The sequence below is a fragment of the Monopterus albus genome, unplaced genomic scaffold, assembly GCF_001952655.1.
Source record: "Monopterus albus unplaced genomic scaffold, M_albus_1.0 scaffold14.1, whole genome shotgun sequence".
NCBI lineage: Eukaryota > Metazoa > Chordata > Actinopteri > Synbranchiformes > Synbranchidae > Monopterus > Monopterus albus.
In genome coordinates, this window is record NW_018127894.1 from 2,394,600 (window position 1) to 2,416,926 (window position 22,327).

Here is a 22,327-nt window from a genome sequence, read left to right on the forward strand (position 1 = left end):
AGGATTTGTTTTTCAAAGGTTTTATACTGTGAAAGATATTCTGTGCCCTTAAAACCCATATAGGTCCAACATTAAAACGTAGTAGAACACTGTAATTAAAGGGTGATCTTTAAAGGGTTAATTTGGTACTAATTAGTCTTGTCTTTTGATTTCTTCCTGTAATTATCTTCAAACTACATGGTTCTCTCCAGAAAATTACTAGGAAATTGCAGACTTGTGAAATTCCAATCCCCAATAACTGTAGGTGCACACAGTGCTGTGCAAACTGATCCGACAAACAGCGCGCTAGTTGTTAAGTGATCCAGAGTAAATAGACACTCACTGTGCTCTACTTTGAGTGACTGAGCTGAAGCGACAAGAAGCTCTTTGTCAGACTGCTGTTCATTTCTGCAGAGCCTGAGCAGCAGAGGGCCTTTTCACAGCTGGAGGGCCACGATGAAAAGATGTATTCACACTCAAAAACCCTGCAAGAGGCTGATTTATGTTAGACGTCAACATATCCAAGTACTAGCGCAGTCGGCATCCTGAGTGAAGCTGTTGAACTCTCTCTAGGCTGTTCAAACAATCATACCTGCAAACTAGACTTCTAATTTTAAAATTATGCAACAACCAAAGGCAGGCACCAAAAATCCAGTACATTGGTTTTTTTTTTATTATATGTATTCCTCGACAGAGGCATTAAAAACCACTTGGTGACAAACTTTACTGGCACATGAATAGTCTGTTGGGGTGTAATGATTCTGAACTGAAACCCAAAACCTTGATACAGTACACAAACTGCGATACCAAACGAAGCGCAACCCCCAACCCTCCAACAAACCCCTAAGCAACCTGACCCTGCACCATAACATAGTAATCTTACTCTATTTAAAGTTAGTATTATTCCTCTTAGTATTCCCCCCGTGGCTCAGAAATCTGAAATGAACTGTGGATTTGGAGAATCATTACACCCCCCAATAATCTTGTCCTAGAAAAACACTGTGCAACTGAATCAGCAAGGGCACACATCCAAACAGCCAAGCTGCTCATTCACACTCTGATTCAGTTATTTCTACCTCAAGTTTTATACAGAACTTAAATGAGAATCAGAAATATGCCCCTACTGGTGTACAGAGTGAAGTGACAGCTTGGCTCTGGTGATATGAACTTGCAAAACAAAAGCAGCATTAATATTTCTTTAAACCCTTATGAGTATACATTAATATATACAGACATGAACCAACCATTTGTCGGCCCATGAATTAAGATACTGTGCAAATACATCATACAAACTAATCTAGAAACACTGCAACACAACCCATCACTCGCTCCTCAGCTTGCACATTAAACTGCAGCACATAATCATTCCGAGTACAGTACTAGTGTTGTTCATTAAGCAACTTTTGCACGTGACACATTCTATAGTACCTCCCAACATGATCACTGTAAGGCCAAAGCTATTTAGGACAAGACTAACTACACAGGGGGGAAAGTTTTTAAAATGTAGTGCCACCAATAATGTATACAATGTCTGCACTTTAGACATTGTACACTTTAAACACTGGGTTTATCAAAATCATAACATGCAAAATAAAAAAATGTTTTTAAAAAATCCAAAAGGATGATAAACGCATCAACAGATTATTTGATTAAAAATAAAAATCTAGTGGCTTTGGCTCAGTCAGCAACCAAATCAGCATCACATTTTAAAGGGTATGAAATCCTGTGACACTAGTGTAATTTATAATCTAACAGTGGGATAAAGATGACCAATATCTGGAGATGTCCCGATCCAGTGTTTTGGCCCCAATACTGATCCGATTACTTTAATAGTAAGTATTTGCTGATTCTGAGCTGACACTTATTTAGCTACATTAAATATCCAACATATCAAAATTAATCTGGCACTTTATTTTTCAGGAGCTTCTCGATCCAAATATATGATCGAGTCGTGGTTCCAAAATAGACATTATTAAATTACTGATACGAATAAAAGAATAACCGAGTTGGACAACAGTCTCAGAACTGCCCCTGCATGTATACAGACTACAGGCCATCCAACCCATGGTAAAACCCAGCAAATAGAAATGACACTTTAAAAGAACTACCATGTTCAGTAGCGTTGATGAAACGGATCAATGAGTTAACTTTTTGCTTGATGTATTTCTCCATTTCACAGAATTCTGGTTGTAACTAGTGAGCTTTCATTGTTTGGCGGATTCTGCGAAGCATTTTATGCACATAGTGCATAGTTTAGTTCTAAATAAAGATCAGAATTAGATCAGCTTTATTTTGACCAATCCTGTGAAATATGATGGCGGCACGTATGCACGCAGTGGCCCGGGGCCCTCGGCTCCAAACATAATTCCATTGTACGTGTCACAATGACAATTAAAAAAAACAAAAACTTCTTATTAAATATGGCCAGATCAGCACCAATATGTATTGGATCGGGACATCTCTACTAGTATGGCTCTTTGTGTGCTTTTGGAAACACAGGCCTCGGTGTACTCTGAATTAAGTGCTTGAAAGCTTCTCCACTTTTAGGACACTTGAATCGGAGCCTTGACAGAATATTGAGACTCTTAAAGGCCAGTCACACCAGAAAGTGGCACAAATTGCACAGCTAATTGACAAGCTAACCACTAACACACTAGCCAGCTCAAAACACACTGTACTAGCATTAGTCTGTCACAGCTGATCTCCAAGTGTCTTTCCATTTTGCAGTTTACCCCTGTGTAGTATTTTGTTCTGATTTGTACGACATTTAATTTGTTAGTGTTACCATTCAAGGGCCTTGTGCTGGATTGGGGCACATTTCTCTGTCCACTCATCTTTTAAAACTCAGTTTTCTTGGCCAAACCTTCTTTTCTTTGCACATTTGGATATTGACATCATTACCACACTGGTGACATAATGATACTGACACAGGATGCCAAAGACTCGCTTTCTCGTGCCCCCAGGACAGAACGTGAATGCCTGTTAGCTGCTAGCTAACTCACTAATTTTGAATGAGTGCCGTGAGCTCTGTCACTTGTTGACATTAAACGTCATACACTCCCCTACTGTCAATGTTGCCGTGACAACGATGTCAAACAGAGAAACGATTGTGACGATCTCCAAATACTCTATTCTACAAAGCTAACAGTTTGAGTATAAAACTTTTTTTTTTTTTTTTAGCAGGACTCAAACTTCATTACATTGTATCATTGCATTCCTAATACGAGGTGTGGGCTGGGTCTGGATGGACTCGCCGTCAGACCAGAGTAGCTCAGTGTAAACTGTAAACCTTTATTGCTGGTTATAGAGATATTGCTACAGCCCAAGCTGACCTCTTTTACATGTTTAGTTCACCTATGTAAAAGATTTGTTTACTTTGATATGATAGAATAGCTTCAAATCCTCACATTTGACATGCAAATTTTTGGCATTTCTGCTGGGGGAATAAAAACTACTAAAGCTATTTTCTGTCATCTAATGCAGCTATAACTAACCGTCTGCAAATCATTCTTCTTTTATGGAACGTGTTATACTCTGAGGAGGCTAACTAAAATGAATGAAGCAAACTGCAAAAGCACCATTTATACTTGTCCAGAACTGAGTGTAGGCAGTGAAGGTGGTTTCTGGGTAAATATAGGTCAGACGGGCCAAGGTGCACACCTCCCCAAATCTAATTACATGTTGCGTGGAGCTACACATTCTGCTTGCCAATTGGTTGATCCAACTTGTAGCTGCCTGCTAATTGATTAACTCATTTTGCAGCTTTAAGCAGCGGTGTGACCAGGCCTTTGAAAGTCTCAACTGAGTGTAATGTGATTACTTGGTGTTCAAAAGCTTGAGTGGATTTGCCTTCTCATTCCCTTTTACAAGTGGCACAGACTCTGCATTACGTTGGGTGTATTTGTTAGTTTCAATGCTTCATGTGTTCCTGGTACCCTGCTGAGCCAGCCATTTAGAACACACACACACACACACACATCTGTGCGCTTCTCTTTGCACTAAATGCAAAAAAAAAAAAAAAAATCTGTAATTATAATGTCCATTGACTGAGACAATGTAGAAAAGAACTTGGCACCAAACAAAACATGAAGTGAAATGGAAAATACCGTACTAAAAGTCCTTTCAATTAGATTTATTTTCATCCTCGTCTTTCTCAGCCTGAAGTGTTTCCTGAGGCGGGTGCTGGGGCCAATCTTCACTCTGACTGGTGGCTTCTGTGGTTTCTGGCTCCAATTTAGTCGAGGGTCCCTCCGTTTGTGGCGCTGCAGTTTGTGTACAGTTGATCGGTGCAAGCACTATGGGAGGCTGCAGGGGATTTTAAAAAAAAAAGTCAGTATGAGGTGACAAATGTATCGGGCTGAAAACTAAATGTAGTTATAAGAAACAGATACAGAAGAGCTGAAGAAGAAGAACCATGAAAATACAGCCAGTACTCTGAACATTTTTTTTTTCCTCATCTTAATTTGAGCTAAATCAAGATGAGATACTTGTGTCCTTAATGTTGGTGTCAGAGGGGTTCTTGTACTGTATGTGTGGACAGAAGTCCCAGACAGGCATCAACTAAAGAAACCAAAGAAAATCCCACAGGGCCCATTAAACTAGACGGGTAACACATGCTAACCAAAGCTACAGTATGTAAAGAATAATCACCATCAGCACTACTACTAATTTCTACTGTTGTAGTTACCCATGTTGCTTCATGATAGACGTCAGTCTATCACAGAAAAAAAAAAATACTAATCTTAAGGGAAAACAACAATAAAAGGGAACCTTAAGTAGGCTTTAGGGTAAAGTGTATAGTAGCAAGCCCAAATCCAATACCTGCAGTGACATTCACAGGCAGCTGAGCCCTCAGCAGCAGACTAGAGCACACCCACAGTAAAATAAAGGGCAAGGAGCAGTGATGAGGGTAGGGGGGAAGACAGTAAAAGAGGAAGAGGCAGTGGGAACGAATGGAGTTATTTAAAGGGATTACTCAACTTGAAATTCTACTTTATTCTGCATGTTATTTAACTCTAGACAGTTTTGTTTTCTTTTGTCGCCTAAGTCTTTTTCTTCTTCGGCAGTAGGCAGTCATATCAAACTGGTATTCACCACAAATCCACTTCCAGTCCAGAACTGGGGCAGCTCCCTTCGACACAGCGCTACAACAAGGCTAGTGAGCAGAGTGCAAGGCACCAGGTAGAGCAAGGCTGGCTGGCCCCTCTGCATCACGGCCAGGGCCACGAAGGTGATCAGCAGGCCGATACCGTACGCTGACAGGGCAGAAACACAGCACACACAGGGTCAGCATTTTCAGAGTCTAGTCATGTCCAGCAAACATATCAAGCCCCATTACTGCTGGATGTTATCACAACACTACAACATCTCACCAATTATAAGCTTCACTATCCCTCTTGTCCATGTACGTACCAATAGTACAGGCCACAAAGTAGATCCTGGAGGACTGTGTTAAAATGTCAAACCTATTACAATAGGCCACCAGCAGACCTGAAGGGAGAAACAGACGTTTAGAACAAGGGTAGCTGCTGCATTCAACCACACTCAGACAATGGTTGTGTGTAGCCTACCGGCTCTTTACCGTGGCATGATAGATTTTATGAAAATATAAATTTGAAATCAAACTTTTTTTGTTAACACTAAGGAAATAGTGTACTTTAAACAGTCTATTCTTGATTTATTTTGTTTAATGATGCACCGCATAGAAACAGTGCAAAAGTATGCATTTATTTTTATGTGGAAAATGGATTTCTGCATGTTTTTTTATACATCTGATTAGTCAAAGATATAATCAGACTTGATTATTAAAATAATCAGTTGCAGCCCTGAGTAGCAATACCACAGTGTAAAAATGCTTACAAGTAAAAGTCCTGCATTCAAATGTTTACTTTCCAACTCTGCAGGTATGTAATTATAAAGCATTACATATACAGCCATTACTTCATGCTCTAAGAAAGACTAAATAGGGTGAGTGACACATTTATGTACCTGGTACCAAGATATCACCGAAGCCCAGGAGGGAGAAGGGCCGATCACACAGAGCCATTGGAGAGAAGTTTAACCTGGGCACTTTGAGCACCATGGGGAGCTGGAGAAAACACAACCATTAGTGTTACCATTACCGTCTTTTCATCCGAGCTGAGAGGGGCATTTGAAGCTAGGCTAGCAGGAATTTGTGTAACAAGACTAAACCCCACCCCACCTTAAGGAAGTCATGAAATTTGAAAACAAGCTCACCTTTTCATGTGGGGAGGAGTCAGAGGGACCAGCCGCTACCTCCACCATTATACTTTTCCCACTCTGTGGCGAAAAGGCCATGGCTGACATTAGCATGACGGTAACAAAGAAAGTAAACAATTGAACAGCCCTGAGGGAAGACTGTCTCAACATACCTTTGTAAGTAAGGGTGTTATAAATACGAAGAAAACGTCATAGACAAAAAGTACCGTCAGCAGTAAAGTGCAACCCTGCAGAGGATACAGTAAAACATTCATTACTCAGCAAAATAATTCAAACCTTAAAATTATAACTTTTCACATTGTTATAATTATATCTGAGTGATGATCCACCTTGAATGTGGGCAGTCTGACTGTTTTCAGCATGTAGAGACAGAAGGCGATCCCCAGGGCGTCCTGCAACACCCACGCCCACCTGGAGGACACAGAAGAGTGTGAGTCAGCCCACACATCATGACTTATTGTACCTCCAACATGTTATCACACACACAAAAATATCCTTGTGTCACCTGACACACTATGAGCAAACACCCACATGTGCTCTTAGACTAAAATTCTTGGATATAGGCAAACGTATGATCCTTTTCTAATACAAATTGAACTGAGACATTTCAGTTACACTTTGCCACATATACTACTGAATGTATAGAAATCAGTGGAGCTACCTTTCTTTGTTGCATTGATGATGGAAAACTATAAATGGGTTGTGTAATTTAATGTAACTTGAGGAGACAGCCAATGGATGTATTTCAGGGCTTACAAAAACAAACAAAAAAAGACAGTGAGTGACAGTTTCCACTAACTGCTGACCTAGTTACACTGGGGGGAACAAAGATTACTTCTACATCTTGGAGGGATGGTTGCATTTACACCTTTCTAACATCTGTGTGTTTGTAGAAGAGTGAACACATTCTCTTTGTACTTACTGGTCTTCATTGCGAAACACCATCCAGGTGATGCTGACTCCGATGCACAGGGCTGACAGCAGCAACATGCGGATCTGTGGCTGCTTGTTAAAGTATGGCAGGTTGTTCTCTGGGATCCTGTGATTACATGATGGTCCACAAATCAAATGTAGCCACAATGAATCTATTTTCTTTCAATAAAACTGACTCAGTTTCCACCAAACATCTGTCCTATCTCCAGTGTACAGGGAATTCTTTTTTCAGGCTAGCTGTTCACATTCAATAATTATGTCTAATTACACATTTGGACCAAAACACCTTTGATCACGTAAGTGCTGACAGTAAAGTTTTATGTAGCCATCATGAAATCATACTCATGTGAGCTGTCTCACCTGCACTTGCAGAAAGGAAGCCTCCTGACAAAAGGCCAGAGACAGCTGTAGAGTCCGACAGAGGAAGCCACACAGAAGATGGCAATGACCCAAATGGCTACGCAGTGAGGAAACGGTGCAAGACAACAAGATCAATGCATATTATTACGTGATACCCCCTCGTATTCTACAAAACAAATGCATTTTTCTGCAATTGCCTTCTTTAATTCTAGTATCCTGAGACAACTTTTAAATGACATTTTCAAAACATCCACCATATTGGTATAACTTGAAAATTAGAACAAAAGACAGATGACAACCAATTAAACACTGCATTTATCCAGCTAATTATCTTTGTCAAGGAAAACATAAGTGTGGAAATGTGGCTGAAAGCTCTGAGAAAGTTAGCAAATGGATCTTGAGTTGATTATTTTCACTCTAGGAAAACATTGTTGGTCATCTTCTGCACAGCCTGAATCCCAAACAAATTCCCTTTGAGCACTGCCAGAACATGGCAAGTGAGGGGAAACGTTAAAGACAAGACTTTAAAATGATAACTATCTCAAACAGAGCAGTAAAAACTGGGCAGACACAAAAATGGATCTGAACAAAGAGCCTTTTTCTTAATTATGAAGGAGCATCTCCAAGCAAGACCAAAAGAGGGTGTTTTGTGTGCAGATCTATGATGCTGTATGTATGTATGTGTGTGTGTGTGTGTGTGTGTGTATGTCATACCCAAGCGGTCATAGTAAAAGTAGAGTAGCACCAGCATGCTGCAGCACATGACAACGAACACCAAGATCATGATGGGGGTGACGTCCACTGTCTCTTCATCCTGCTTCTCTGCACTGTCGTCCCGCTTGTGCTTCATGTAGCGTCTGCAGGAGCAGAAACAAAAGTCAGTGTCTGGGATGCTAGGAGCATGTTCATAACAAGCAGCCTCCTCTGTTTATGAAAACCATACTCAGCAAAACAATCTACGGTGGCGATTTTTGGTGAGTTCTCAAAGCAGCCAGGACCATCCTACTATCCCCAGTCAATATTATAATAATAATCATAATCACCTTTATTTGGCCAAGTATGTTACACACAAGGAACTTGTTTCCGGTACAGAACCAAGGCAGCCATCTGCGGCGCCAACTCAACCAATGGCTCTAACCATCGGGGGCAACTTGGGGGTTCAGTGTCTTGCCCAAGGACACTTTGACGTGTGGACTACAGGGGCCGAGATTCGAACCTCCGACCCTCCAATTGGGAGATGACTGCTCTACCCACTGAACCACAGGTTCACACACACTTTTTCCCTGTGGCTCTGTGTCAGAGACCCCATCTGCCTGTGCCCTCCATCACCTTGGTAACTCCTTCAGGAAGGATGGACTCAAATTGGCTTAAGCTGATGAGTCACTCATGTAGCCTCAAATAACCAACACCGGCTTTTAGTGGAGTTGCAAGAGTACAATGCAGACTGCTTCAGTTTAAAAGAGAAAAACTGAGTACTCATAGACTTGTAGTCTCTACCCCAGACACTGACAGGTCCCATTGTAACGAGATAATCAGTGTTATTCACTTCACTCTTCAGTGGTCATAATCTCATGGCTGATCAGTGTATAGGTAACACTCAAACAGAATCATGGAATGATAACCTGTACTGTCAGTTCCCAACTCAGTTCCTCCATCATGTCCACTTACTTCTTGCTGTCTCTGCTGCCAGCCCAGTAACCTCCAATGGCAACCGTTCCTACTGCCATTAAGAAGATGATCACCATGTTGTAGTCCAACACCGGCTCATTGGGTGCATACATGGCAACTAGTCTTCCTTTATCAAAGGTCTGCAGGTGTCAGAAACAACATTCACTCAGATCTAGATGACAGATTCTGGGTACACGGGAAAAACTGCTGAAGACTGCAAATTCCCATCAAACAGATTTGTTTGCAAAGACCTCTTGAGTAATTTTGTCTGCTACATGAATGAACCGTGTGGAGTTAAATACCTGTCTTCCTTAGCAGTCAGACTGTAAAATATTAAGAGTTATTAACTTTGTTGAACTAACATGAAAAAGAAAACTGAGTAAGAACCAAAGCTAACCAGTGGTTTTGTGTCTACTGTTTCAATGGCTGTTGGTCAATTTCTCACCTTGCTGATGTCCAGCATATCAGAATAGCTGAGCAGTGCTACAGGAATGTCAATCTCCTCATACTCGGTCTTGTTTCCTAGTGGTGGTATCTGTAATTTAAAAAAGCATGTATTTCTGAAGTGCCAAAATCAATTTTACCTTAATATACAATCAGTACAAGCAATAACCTCACCAGTCTGTCCTTGCTGACAATGAGCAGGCCCTTGGCGCCATTAATCTGGGCCAATCGGACCTTTTCATAAAACCTGCAGTTGCCTCTCATCACCATGGGGATACAATTTGGGAAGCCTCCCTCTGGGACCTCGGTGGGCGAGCACAGGACTGATGTTGTCAGGTCATAGATCTGGAGACGTGACTACAAGACAGAAAGGTTTGCAATATTAAACACAGTCTGGAGGAATTCTGTTGCAATTTAATGCCTAAGTACAAATAGAAACCAATTTCTTACAGATGACAGTTATTAGGTGTTTCAATCTCAATATAGTAGTTATGATTCGTTTAAGAGAAATAGGAAATGAGCTGGACCATCAATGTCAAAAACAATCTCACTTGAAAGACTGGAGTCATTGGACATGCAGTCTGATCCTTGATAACTGATGTAGGAAATGAGTTCTGCATTTTAAAAAGCCTTGAGCTAAAGACTTGCTCAAGACTATTTTAGGGGTTTTGTTCCATTATTATGTCCAAAATAATGAAATAGGTTTGAACTACTAATAATCTAGAAACTGTAATTCATGCAATAGTTTCTTCTTGAGTAAATTACTGCAACTTATTATATTCTATATGTGTCTATATGATCACTAACATTTGTTCAGAAAGCAGCTGCAGGAGTCCAAAGAGCCACTAAGTGGGGATCAGATTTCAACATCCTGAATGAGGCTTCCTGTAAAAGATTGACTGCATTGATCAGCTTCCCCATCAGTGCAAACTGGAGGTCAGCATCATTGCTCTGTTAATCAATGAAGCCATTAGATTTTTTTAAAATTGTCATTATGATAATGCTTACGTTAACTATCACATCATATGCAGTTGTCTTTTATTGATTTTTAAATGCTCAGAAATACTGTATGTTCCTGCCACTCTTTTGCATTTAAATACAGATGTAAATGTGGCTGAAATCATCACTGAAATTCATGCCATTTCATATATATTAAAAAAAGAAAAAGAACAAATAGTTGAATAGTTGCACTGAGGAGTTGACTGACAGACTGATAAAATCCTTATTCAGGTAAAGTCCTAGACATAAGACATAGACCTTGTTTTTTTATAGAAAAATGAAGGCACAGAACTGTAACAATTCAAGATTTTGGAGGCACTTCAGTACAAATATATCCTTATTGAGGTCCTGAGGTAGACGTGCCCACTGTGAGTTGAAGAATATGCAGTAATCCTTTCCTTTGCTCTTGTCACTGAAATGGGCCATGCCATACTCTCCTATCACCTGTCAACATGACAACAATGTTAGTAGCATAAATATGAACCTTACTTCCAGAAAGTGTGTATCTTGGCCTTTTTGGAACTAAGACAATACTGACATTTGGAAGTCAAAGCATTCTGAACGAATAAATTGGAATAAATTAGTGTGTGTTCTAATGAGTATGTGTATTTTAGTTAGGTATTGTATTTTAATCAGTTTCTGGAACTACAACACACACCAATCCAAGGTGTAATGTTTTAAATTGAGAATAATGACCTCCAAATACTTAAAGAGGGCTGCAACTAACATTTCATTATCAATTAAGATGACAATCTTTTAGTGCTTTTCTGACAGTTGTCCTTTTTAGCTGTGTAGTTTATTAAATAGTCTGTTCCGATAAATTATTTGGTCACTGGTGCAAGCCTGCCCTCCATGGAGGACCTGTACACCTCACGGGTCAAATAACATCTGCCAATGGCTCATCAGAAACCCAAACCCACATTTGCTTTATTAAAGTCATGCCGACATGACTATAAAGTGTGAAATCCTAAGTACTTTCTAATAATGACTTCCCAAAATTATAAGCGCATTATTACTAATTAGAAACACATAACCATGTTATTACTTTATTTAAACATGATACTCTTTAAACACAAGAACTTATTAAATTAAACAGCTCTTGCCATCAACATTTCTCACATACTGTATTGTTCTCTCTACATCTGTACCATGTTATGTTAAGTGCTTTGGTCAGCTGTGCTGTGGTAAAGCGCTATATAAATAAAGTTGAGTTGAGTTGAATTGAGTTATGTTCTGCGCACAGAGCCACAGCTTGTCTATGTAAAAGTTAAATGGTTATACCATGTCTACAGTGCCACATCCACTGGAAAGGAGTTAGCCTAGCTTGAATGTCAAGCAAAGTATCTTGCTGAAGGAAGATTTTCCAAAACTTGAAAAACCAAAAGTTTTTATTAACTGATTATAAGTAGTTTGATTAATAATCTAATAACAATGAAGCCAGTAAGCTCACAATCAGCTTTAGTCGCCAAGTATGTTGAGCTTACAAGGCACAGAGGCTCTCAGTGTGTTTTAGGCAACAGAGAATAGACAACAGAACTGTGCAATCAAAGGCAGGGGGAGGGTTGGAGAAGGAGAGGTAATATTTATACTGATTATTTATACGTTATACATTATACACATTTCGAGCTATATAACTGGTGCAAGTAGCGGTACTATTCACAATTATTACACTGCGGTAGTTAGAGTCCCGTCGCTTCAGTCATAATTAACTACGACTTGGTTAACTGTGAGCTTAAAATTGACACCTTACTAGAAAGAGATCACACTGAGGTTACATTTGCTACTGTGTGCTTAGTTAGTGCAACATGCGTTAAAGAAGGTCAACAAAGGATGACTGTTTATTTAACCCTAAAGACTAAATTCATTTGAAACGTTAACTGTAAGGCTACTGTGTGCTTAGTTAGTTCAACATGCGTTAAAGAAGGCCAACAAAGGATGACTGTTTATTTAAAGCGTGATTGCAGTAAATGGCCCTAAACACTAAATTCATTTGAAACGTTAACTGTACTATAATTAATGGGAGTAATGTTACATTAATGAAAGTACAATTGGTTTCAATATTCCAGGCAGTGACATAACCAGCAGCAGCGAAATATTTTACCATCAAGTCGCAAATTTCAGACGCGTTGCCATGTATTTTCTGTGCAGTAACGTAGCATAATGTGAGCTGACAGCTAACTTACGTCAACATTTCTGGACCCTCTGTTTGCTAGTTGCTAGTAAAATACATTCAGTCACAAATACTGTGCTTCAGTGATGTGGTGAACCAGTACTAGTCCCGTTTCGTTAATGTAACATGTGGCTAGAGGTGAATGGTGTGTGGGTTTCCAGGGCCCATGGGGATCACCGCAAGCTAACAGTAATAGCATCCAAGCTAATGCTCCCGGGATACTGTCAGGAAAAAACACAGCCTGATTTTGTCAACCACGTGTTGCTATGCGACGCAGACGCACACAGAAACCGTTTTCGAAAAAGAGAGAGGTCCCTCTCACCTTGTGTATGAAAAAAGCAGCCCAAACCAGCGTTTCAGTGACTCTCATGATGCCCAGTTTCTGGTTGTCTCCCCCATCAAGCACCAAACGAACGCTCGACTCGAGCCCTACCCCTCGCCGGCTGTTTCAACAAGCCACGCCCATTTAGCGGCGTGGGTTTTTTAATTGGCTATGATCGCACGAATGAGCAAACACGTCTCTGATTGGTTAAAGTAAAAGCCAATCAAACTGACAAAAGTCTTGATACTAAACCGATGCAAACCAAGATAAAAAAAAGTCACAGTGCAGCATTACACTGTTATGACGCTATTATAAAAGCATAATATAATACTGAAAGGTACTACTATGATGATTGATTGATCGAGATCACTCAGGTGGATGCCCATGAGAGTTTAATTGCATATCTGAAGGACTGTGCTATGCAACAATTTACAAGATGCTAGGTTATTTCCAGCATGCTCACTCCCTGCAACCAGGAATAATAAGGCTCATCTTTCCAACTCTAACCCACTATTTTCACTGTAATTATAGCCTATCGGAGAGACTCCAGTATAACTGGTAATCAATGGTAGTTTTTGCTTTGTTCAGCTAAAACGTCTTTAAGCAGGAAATAGATTCTTGTATACAGTGCACAGGTCTGTTCATTTCAAATACTTTGTATGTAACCCCACAGCTCTGAAACTGACTCAGAAAATACTGCAGTTCTTGGGGGCAGTAGAATGAAAAGGATTCAGCACTCACCACTAGGGTCAGGGTTGTATCCTTGGTCAGGCAGCTTCTTCTAGGAATAGCTGGCTCTCCATGTCAGTACAGCTTCACAGTGAAGCAAAGTCCCCGCTACTTACTTCATTGTATCTTTCATCTTTCACAGCTTTTATTAAAACTTACTGAGGGGTGTTAATTTAAATGTAAGTTTATAACTGAGGTCACAGTTTGTTTGATGTAACTATGGACATTAACGATGGCTGAGTTCAATTAAGTGTTCCACTAAACAATGCCGCTCAGCAAGCATGTGCAATACCCTGATCCTGATGAGAATTATCAATTACACCTGTGCTTTTCTTACTATGACATGTAAAATGTCTACTGTGAAAAAGGGCTGTTGTTGTGAAGTGGCAATCACGTGTCCTGCGTCAGTTTGAAGCTCTTCATAGACCCAACAGTCCCACAAGCAAGTTCCCTGACTGAGAATCAAACCCGGGGTGGGATCACCGAATCCTAACCACTAAACCACCAAGGACAACACAAAAGCGCCTCCCTGTCTCAAGGATGACAACCTACATGTATCAGCAATGGTTGAAAAAGTATCAGACTATATTAATTAGCAATTATAGGTTACTGGAGTCTGTTCAGTAAGCTATAATTACAGTGACAATGTGACACATTTCATAAAGAGGATTTTCGAACATAAATTATAGCCTGCACCTAATACTTCTATATGGATTCCGTTAATGTTGAGTAGGGTTCATTGGAGCAGCTTTAGATTAAACACACTAAATCACAAGCACAACGATCCAATTTATCTGTCGAGATAAATTAGTGTTGCTTTGAAGTGACCGTAATATCTCAGAATTACTTCAGTCTTTCTTTAATCTCTACTGGTACATGCTTGATCTTGTTATGCACTAAGATACTGTAGTCGGTTGGTTCACTCAGCATGAAGTCATTCCATATGTCCGTCCTTCTGCCGGATATTTATCTGCATCGAGAAACATCAACACGGGAACTTAGGCGATTTTAACATTCAGAATAAAAGGGTTAAGTTGTGCGTGTGTATGTATGTGTGTTTATTCTTCACTTTGCGACTGAAAGGTACTCTTAATGTCTTTCTGTTCGGATTCTACAAAGAAAATCAGTGAACACTTGTTTTCTATATAGAAGCACTTCACTTCTAGCATTGTAAGCTACCTAGCTCTTTTCACACACGGAAGACTGGTCATAAGTTAGCAAGACGTCTACTTTGAATCTCAAGACCGGAAGTTTTATTGTTTCATTGCTGCTAGCTTGACTCTACTCTGCTAATTCACACGAAACTACTATAGCGAGGAATGCGGCACTTGTAGTCAACCGTACTGTAAGTAGTAGCTATAGTATCGCCTTCCCATTTTACTGGTTAAATATGTACCTTGCTGTGAGTATGTGAGTGTTATTAATTCTGTATGTCCCCAAGTGAAGTAATACTTTCTTATAGTTAACGATAGCTAGTTAACCAGCTATGCTAGCTGTCTTCCGTCGCTGGGATTACCTTTATTTATTCCTTTAGATTTGTTTGTATTTATTCAGCTTTGAACAAGGTAAGAGGTTACACCTCTGGCACAAAATCCCTTTAAAGTTTGTGACAAGCTTAACCTTTATCCTGTTTTTTTTTTTTTTTTTTTTTTTTTTAGTAACTATAAACCCCCTGTTAACATAAACACCGACAGTAAACCCCTTGTTAACATAAACACCGACAGCAGAGACACTATTTCAGCAGCGTTATTAGCTACAATCTGAAATAGTTTCGTTGTAATGGTGTTTTCTAAAGATCAGTTACGTTACTTAAGGTTTTAATGAGTGAAGCTGTAAATGCTCATAGTCCCTTTAACTGAGTCAGTGATGGTTGGTCCAGGGAGGAGATGATGTAAGTGGGACTGGTATGCAGTGGTCTGACATCAGCCTGAAAATCTCTGAAAGCTAAAACTGTTGACTCAGGCCAAATAAGGAGCAGACACCAGGGTAATAATAAGAGTAAACTGCCATGTAGGTGAAAAAGTAATTCTTGCTTGTAAGTAAGATGTTTATCATAATTTTCACTTACTTACATGGCATTGTTTTGGTTACTGTGCTGTGGATGTTATACAGTACATTGACTACAATCGCTGCATGTATTTATGTCTTTTCTCTTTTTCACCGCAGTGAACCAAACACCATCCCTCCATCATCATTCCTGGCAGCACACCATGGCCAACTTCAGGCAAGAGAATGTCGAGTTGTATTATGAGATGGGAGAGGAGCTGGGCAGGTATGTGATGCAGATTTATTGTTTTTTTTTTTCTTCTTCTCTGACAAAACACATCCTATCAGAAAGCATCTGTCTGATACTCCTGCATACAAATACACAGTTCTCACTTGGCCCTAGCACAGAGAATAGCATTAAGTGCAAGTATGAATGCAGCTCAAACGTGTGATGCTTTAGGATCTGCTTATTTATGCTGTGCTTGTCATCAGAGAGTCACATGTTGTGTGAATACAGATGTCTACCTGCCGGCATTGAAAACTATGTATTTAGTTGGTTTCATGTGCATAGAATTGCAGTTATTTTTCATTTGTGATGGAAAATCACACAGGTTTGTAAGGCACATAGCCTCCTCAGTTATGTTTTCTAGCCGTATGGCAGGGCGCACATGGGTAGTTTTTGATTATTTAGGTTTGTAGGTTTCCTTAAATAAAAACAAATGGGAGCATTAAGTGTATTCAGATCACACAAAGCTTTGTGAGATGTAGTTCAGATGCATTTTAATGCCAGGTCTGAACTGCAGTGCATCCAAAACTACACCTGAACAAGTCCAAAAAGTGTATGTCAGTAAAATCCTTAGTATCATTTTACACTGTGCCTAATAGTTTGAGAGTGAGTCATCAAATTGTTTTTAGTTAAACTCCACGTTCTACCTCCACTACTGTTTTTCTGCAGTAATGCAGCAAGAGCATGACATCACTGCCTCTCAGTGTGCCTGTTCACTGCTGCTGTGGTACACCACTAGAGTGTCTTTGTAGGAGAGGACACTATGTGTGTGTGTGTGTGTGTTGTGCTGAGACAGAAAGGCATGCAGATATTAAATTGGAGAGTATTCAACTTGCCGCCCAGTCATGCATTATGGAATATTTCTTCCCCCCTGCAGATTAGTCTTATTGTTCTTGTCAGTAATGTTTACATTTTCATTTACACCAGAATCTGTTGTTTGCTGTTCAGTCATTTTGTTGATGAACCATAAGCTACGTATGTTTTCATTATCTGTACTTACAATAGTAGAGCCTATTTGTGTGTTGCATCACACATTGGTTTTTAATCTTGTCCAACTACGGCTAAGACAACTAACAGGCATTTTCATTAAAAATGGATTACGACTTATTTTCATTATCCCATCACTCAGCCCAGTGGTTTCCAACCTGAGGGTCTGGACCCTCCCCCAAGAGTCTTTAAAGTATTTTGTTTTTAAAATGTGAAAAAGCCTGCTAGTGCAGTAAGAATATTTCTACTTGTTTATTCCATTTGTAGATCAAGTTGTTTCAAATATTGAACAAAATCATCAAGTTTATTTTGCGTCATTCTAGTCCACTAGCCTGCCTTTCTTGTTGCAGACACTTTAGTTTTAGAGATAAGTGGAAACAAGTTCATTTCTATTGGAAACAGGTTAAACTATTCTCACTGTATTGGAAGATTTTTATGTGGCTGCTTTAACAAAATTAGGTTTTTAGGATTCAAAAGAATTTGTCCATATTGACGTTACAGTCTGCTAATGATCATTGCCGATCACAAGTTTTCACAGCCCAGATGATGTCTTGATAGAGCTTAAATATGCTGAGCAGAAGCCAGAAAATTGTAGTTTTTTTAAGCCTTTTGTTCTCTCCTCCATGTAGCGGACAGTTTGCCATCGTCCGTAAGTGTAAGGAGAAGAGCACTGGCGTTGAGTATGCGGCCAAGTTTATCAAGAAGCGGCGGCTGTCCTCCAGTCGGAGGGGGGTGAGTCGGGAAGAGATCGAACGTGAGGTCAATATCCTGCGGGAGATCCAGCACAGCAACATCATCACCCTGCACGACATCTTTGAAAACAAAACTGACGTGATCCTGATCCTGGAGCTGGTGTCCGGAGGAGAGCTGTTTGACTTCCTGGCTGAGAAGGAATCTCTGACAGAGGAAGAGGCCACCCAGTTTCTCAAACAGATTCTGGATGGTGTTCAGTATCTCCACCTCAAACGCATTGCTCACTTTGACCTCAAGGTCAGCAATCTGTGTTTAAGATGGTTTGTCTCTGAGGCTCTGGGCCAATACTCAAAACTAAAGCTGCTCTTATCTAATGACTGTGTGTTTTACCCAATCTCAGCTATACACAGCATGTTAGTATCTTTTTTTTGTTGTTCAAGCCCACAAACTGTTTTCTCATCAGTCTTACTTGTGATAGCCCCACTGTGCACCACCTTTTGTACTTTCTTGGCACTTGGTGTGTACTAAATTAAAACATTACCCGCTCCTCTCACTGTTTTATCATTAAGCCTGAGAATATTATGCTGCTGGACAAGAACGTCCCCAACCCCAGGATCAAACTGATTGACTTTGGAATCGCTCATCAGATCAAAGCAGGAAACGAGTTCAAGAACATCTTCGGAACGCCAGAGTTTGTTGGTGAGATCTTGTTTCACAAGGTTAAAATGTTTCACTCTGGAAATCCAAAATCAGTTTTTGTGCCCATGCTGGCAAGTCATTTGAGCCTTGTAAGTGGATGGTAGTGTATTTCAGATCTCCACGTCTGCTTTGAATTAAAGTATTCATTCCTCTGTGTTTTACAGCACCAGAAATAGTCAACTATGAGCCACTTGGACTGGAGGCGGACATGTGGTAAGATGTCCACGTGTTTATTTTAACCTTCTAAAGTTGCATTTTAACCTGTGTGACAGCTTTCATTCATGTCTTCTCTTTTCTGCAGGAGCATCGGAGTCATCACATACATTCTGTGAGTAATGTTTCAGGTCATGACTAGCTGTTGTCACTGTAGGAAGAGAAATCACTCCTCCTTCATATGCACTCTCAAGCAACACCTCTGTCAATATTAGGTTGAGTGGTGCTTCGCCGTTTTTGGGCGAGACCAAGCAGGAGACCCTGACGAACATCTCGGCTGTTAACTACGACTTTGATGAGGAATATTTCAGCAATACCAGCGAGCTGGCCAAGGACTTCATACGTCGTCTGCTCGTCAAGGATCCAAAGTATAACATTTTTCAGAACATATGCCAGAAGAAGAGAAATAAATATGAACATCTGAACTCAGTTTCTCACTGGTTGATTATTGTCTTTTGCAGGAAGAGAATGACAATCGATGACAGCCTTGAGCACCCCTGGATTAAGGTGGGTGTTTTATTTCAGATTTACACCAGGTTAGGCAGGGTTACCTGTTTACATTCAGGCAAGCTGCTCATCTGTTTATTCAGGTCAGATGTAATTTATCTTATGACCGTGCTGAGAAATTAATGCATGCTTTTGTGTCTACATGACTAGATTAACTAAAATAAAAATAAAAAAAACTTCTCAAAACTCACTTACATGCCTTTGCTTCTCTTAACATATGTTTTGCTTTTTTGTTTCTTTTGAGAAGCACTTTAAGTTTTCAGTACATAGTTTTTCCACCAGAGTGCACTGACAGAGAGTATTGTTTAACTGCACAGCATGCTCATCAGTACATGCCTTTGTCACAAATCTTTAACACAGGTAATATAAGAAATCCCTGTCAAAAGTGTTTGTCTTCATGTGAAAAATTAATATTGCCTCTCAAATATAAATATTAGCATTAGCCCTAAAATCCAAGATGCCTCAAATTATGATATAAAAATTATAATTTTTATTTCAGACCTTTACTTTTTTTCCTGTCCAGGTGATTAAGAGGCGTAACGTGCGCCAGGAGGAGAGGGACCACAAGCCTGAGCGCAGGCGCCTGAAGACCACTCGTCTGAAGGAGTACACTATCAAGTCCCACTCCAGCATGCCACCTAACAACACCTACGTCAACTTTGAGCGCTTCTCCCAGGTGCTTGAAGAGATTGCAGCAGCAGAGGAAGGCCTGAAGGAGTTGGAGCGCAATCAGCGTTCATGCCGAGAAGACGTAGCAGCACTGCTGTCCATCTATGAAGAGAAGGAAGGCTGGTACAAGGAGGAGAACCAGAGCATCTCAAGTGACCTGAGCCACATTCGCCAGGAGCTACAACGTACTCAGGCTCAGCGCAAGAAATGCCAGGAGGACGCCCGGGTCGCCATGCAGGCCGCCAACATCCTCAAGCGCAAGTTTGGGCGCCTGGAAAACCGTTATGAGGTTCTGGCTGAGCAGGTGGCCACTGAGGTCCGCTGGGTGGAGGAGCTGGTCAAGTCCATACCTGCAGAGAAGGATGGCTTTGGCTCTGGCAGCATGCCCTGAGCTGGCAACAGTGACATTTTCATCAAGATTCCTCCTGCACGTCTTCTCTGCATGTGTGCTACACAGCAGAGTTTGAGTGAGTCCGTTTTCATCACAAGCTATGCTGCTGCCTGTTGGGGAAAAAAAATGTTCCACCCTTTTTATGTCATGCTTGAGAGAACCAGCAAGAAGCAATATACTGAACCCGTTCCCTGAAGAATAGGCTCATTCCTATGTTTTTATAAATAAATGTATGAGTTGAGAGTTTATGTACTGTAAATCATAGTGGACAAAGATTATTTGCAAACCATGTTGGCATTTTTTGTAGTTTCCAGTATTTCAGATATAAAACCTTTATTTTTCTTAGCCTGGTTATGTTTTTAGAAGCTTTAGAAGGCACAGATGTCAATACAGTACACAGCTTTTATACAGTGTCAGGTTTGCACAGAATTCAGGGGTATTTATTTTTTTGGTAATGCGCATCTCATATTTGATTGCACCTGACATTAAATTTCTTACATATATGTTATAAAGGATGCAATAAACACAACCCTCAGCATAGAAGATTTACACTAATACTTTATTTTACAAGTCTGTTAATTTCTAGTAATTTATGAAATGTTTCCTGGAAAGAACCATGTGATCGGGTCATAACTACAGGGGAAATAAAGACATTCTGAGCTGTTCTTTTTGGACAGGTCACCACCAGTCTGTCACAGGACTGACCCATAGAGACAGACAACCGTTCACACCAACAGTAAATACAGAGACACCAGTTAACCGATCCTGCATGTTTTTGGACTGTAGAAGGAAGCTGGTGTACCAGGAGAAAACCCACACAGGCAGAACATGTAAACTCTGCATATGAAGGCCTCAGTTGGCCATGAGGTTCAAACCAGGACCCTTCTTGTTGAGAAGCTCAACTGCTGCGTAAGTTAAATCAACTGTAATATGCAGAGGAATCTTCATGAAGTATATTGCTCTTTTTAATCCCCTGTAAGTATTTATTGTCACGTATGACTGGAAACTGATATTTGTATCTGCTGAATTGGGTTTGTTTGTAGACACATTTCACATTTTGTATGTTAAGCCCAGCTGCTGTCCGGTGACGAAGTCTTGGCGTTACCCTAGCATAGTCCTTGAAATTAACTGAAAGTGGCCCAACCAGGACTCTCTAGTTTAACTGTGATTACTATAAAATTACATGGTTCTTTCCAGGAAGCCTCTTAGGGAATTACTGTGAAATTAATCAGTACCTATTGACATATTTGTAAAATAAAGCGTGATCAGATTCTGAATGTATAAACTCATTTTTGCAGTGCCTGTAAACTCATCAACGTCATAGCTTCTGCGAGCACTTATCTGTCATCATTAATGACATTTCAGTGTCAAACACATGACTATGTTCGCACAGTAGCCTTGTAAACCAAATAGTATGCATGGAAACCCTCCCTGTAAACTGTAGCTCCCCGCACTTGAAACATTCCATCGATAATGTCACATCCAAGCAGCACATTCCCCATGTGTAACATGCAAAGTATATGATGTAGTCAGTAGAATTAAAAAAAAAGGGAAAGTACTCCTTTGCACTTAAAAAATTATAAGTCCAAAATATATTTTAATCTAACACTAAGGTGAGAAAGCTGTAAAAACATTTCCAATAAACAAAGTTATCACTGTAAAGTCTTATGTATTGTTATTGTGTGAACTGGGATTAATCTCACTGTTGTAGTTATTACAGTTAAAATATTTATCCACCACACAAACTGCAACAACAAGCGCTAGTATGAAGATGGCCCTCTGGTGGTGTTATAACAAAAATACATGAGATGTAAAGAGACACTGCTGTGACAGCTTACATTTATCTCATAAAGGTAAAACTGAGGAGGGAGGGAAGCTTCTCTTTTCTGCAGCTGCAGTGTCGGAAGAAGTTGTAATGAAGACCAGGTGTTCCATTATTTTACCATGCCACATTAGTGTTGATTGAAATAACACACTGTATGTTGAATGAATAATTGCACACTGATATTTATGTGTAGATTTTATTGTAGTAATTGAACATTTAGAATATTC

At 40.1% G+C, this 22,327-nt stretch overlaps 2 protein-coding genes across 7 annotated transcripts; one reads left to right on the forward strand and one right to left on the reverse strand.

Moving 5' to 3' along the window:
* Positions 1-390: 390 nt before the first annotated feature.
* sppl2 (signal peptide peptidase-like 2) lies at positions 391-13,271 on the reverse strand. The gene is made up of 15 exons (XM_020591413.1): positions 13,116-13,271; positions 10,951-11,067; positions 9,799-9,981; positions 9,626-9,715; positions 9,181-9,320; positions 8,227-8,369; positions 7,513-7,609; positions 7,142-7,258; positions 6,549-6,630; positions 6,372-6,446; positions 6,217-6,279; positions 5,968-6,067; positions 5,392-5,469; positions 5,074-5,234; positions 391-4,284 (listed from the first exon to the last, which is right to left on the reverse strand). Exons 1-15 carry the CDS (start codon positions 13,161-13,163, stop codon positions 4,102-4,104), a joined length of 1,677 nt encoding a protein of 558 aa, XP_020447069.1. The 5' UTR covers positions 13,164-13,271; the 3' UTR covers positions 391-4,101.
* Positions 13,272-14,806: 1,535 nt separating this feature from the next.
* On the forward strand, positions 14,807-21,809 carry dapk3 (death-associated protein kinase 3). Of its 6 annotated transcripts, none has more exons than XM_020591386.1 (9): positions 14,807-14,872; positions 16,011-16,116; positions 17,733-18,093; positions 18,366-18,495; positions 18,660-18,708; positions 18,797-18,823; positions 18,924-19,076; positions 19,170-19,215; positions 19,739-21,809. In XM_020591386.1, the coding sequence occupies exons 2-9, from the start codon at positions 16,055-16,057 to the stop codon at positions 20,273-20,275; spliced, it is 1,365 nt and encodes a 454-aa protein (XP_020447042.1). In that variant the 5' UTR covers positions 14,807-14,872; positions 16,011-16,054; the 3' UTR covers positions 20,276-21,809. The 6 variants fall into 6 exon arrangements, with proteins under 6 accessions (XP_020447042.1, XP_020447038.1, XP_020447039.1 ...); XM_020591382.1 differs by having other exon boundaries at positions 14,845-14,927; XM_020591383.1 differs by lacking the exon at positions 14,807-14,872 and adding an exon at positions 14,940-15,189.
* Positions 21,810-22,327: the final 518 nt, after the last annotated feature.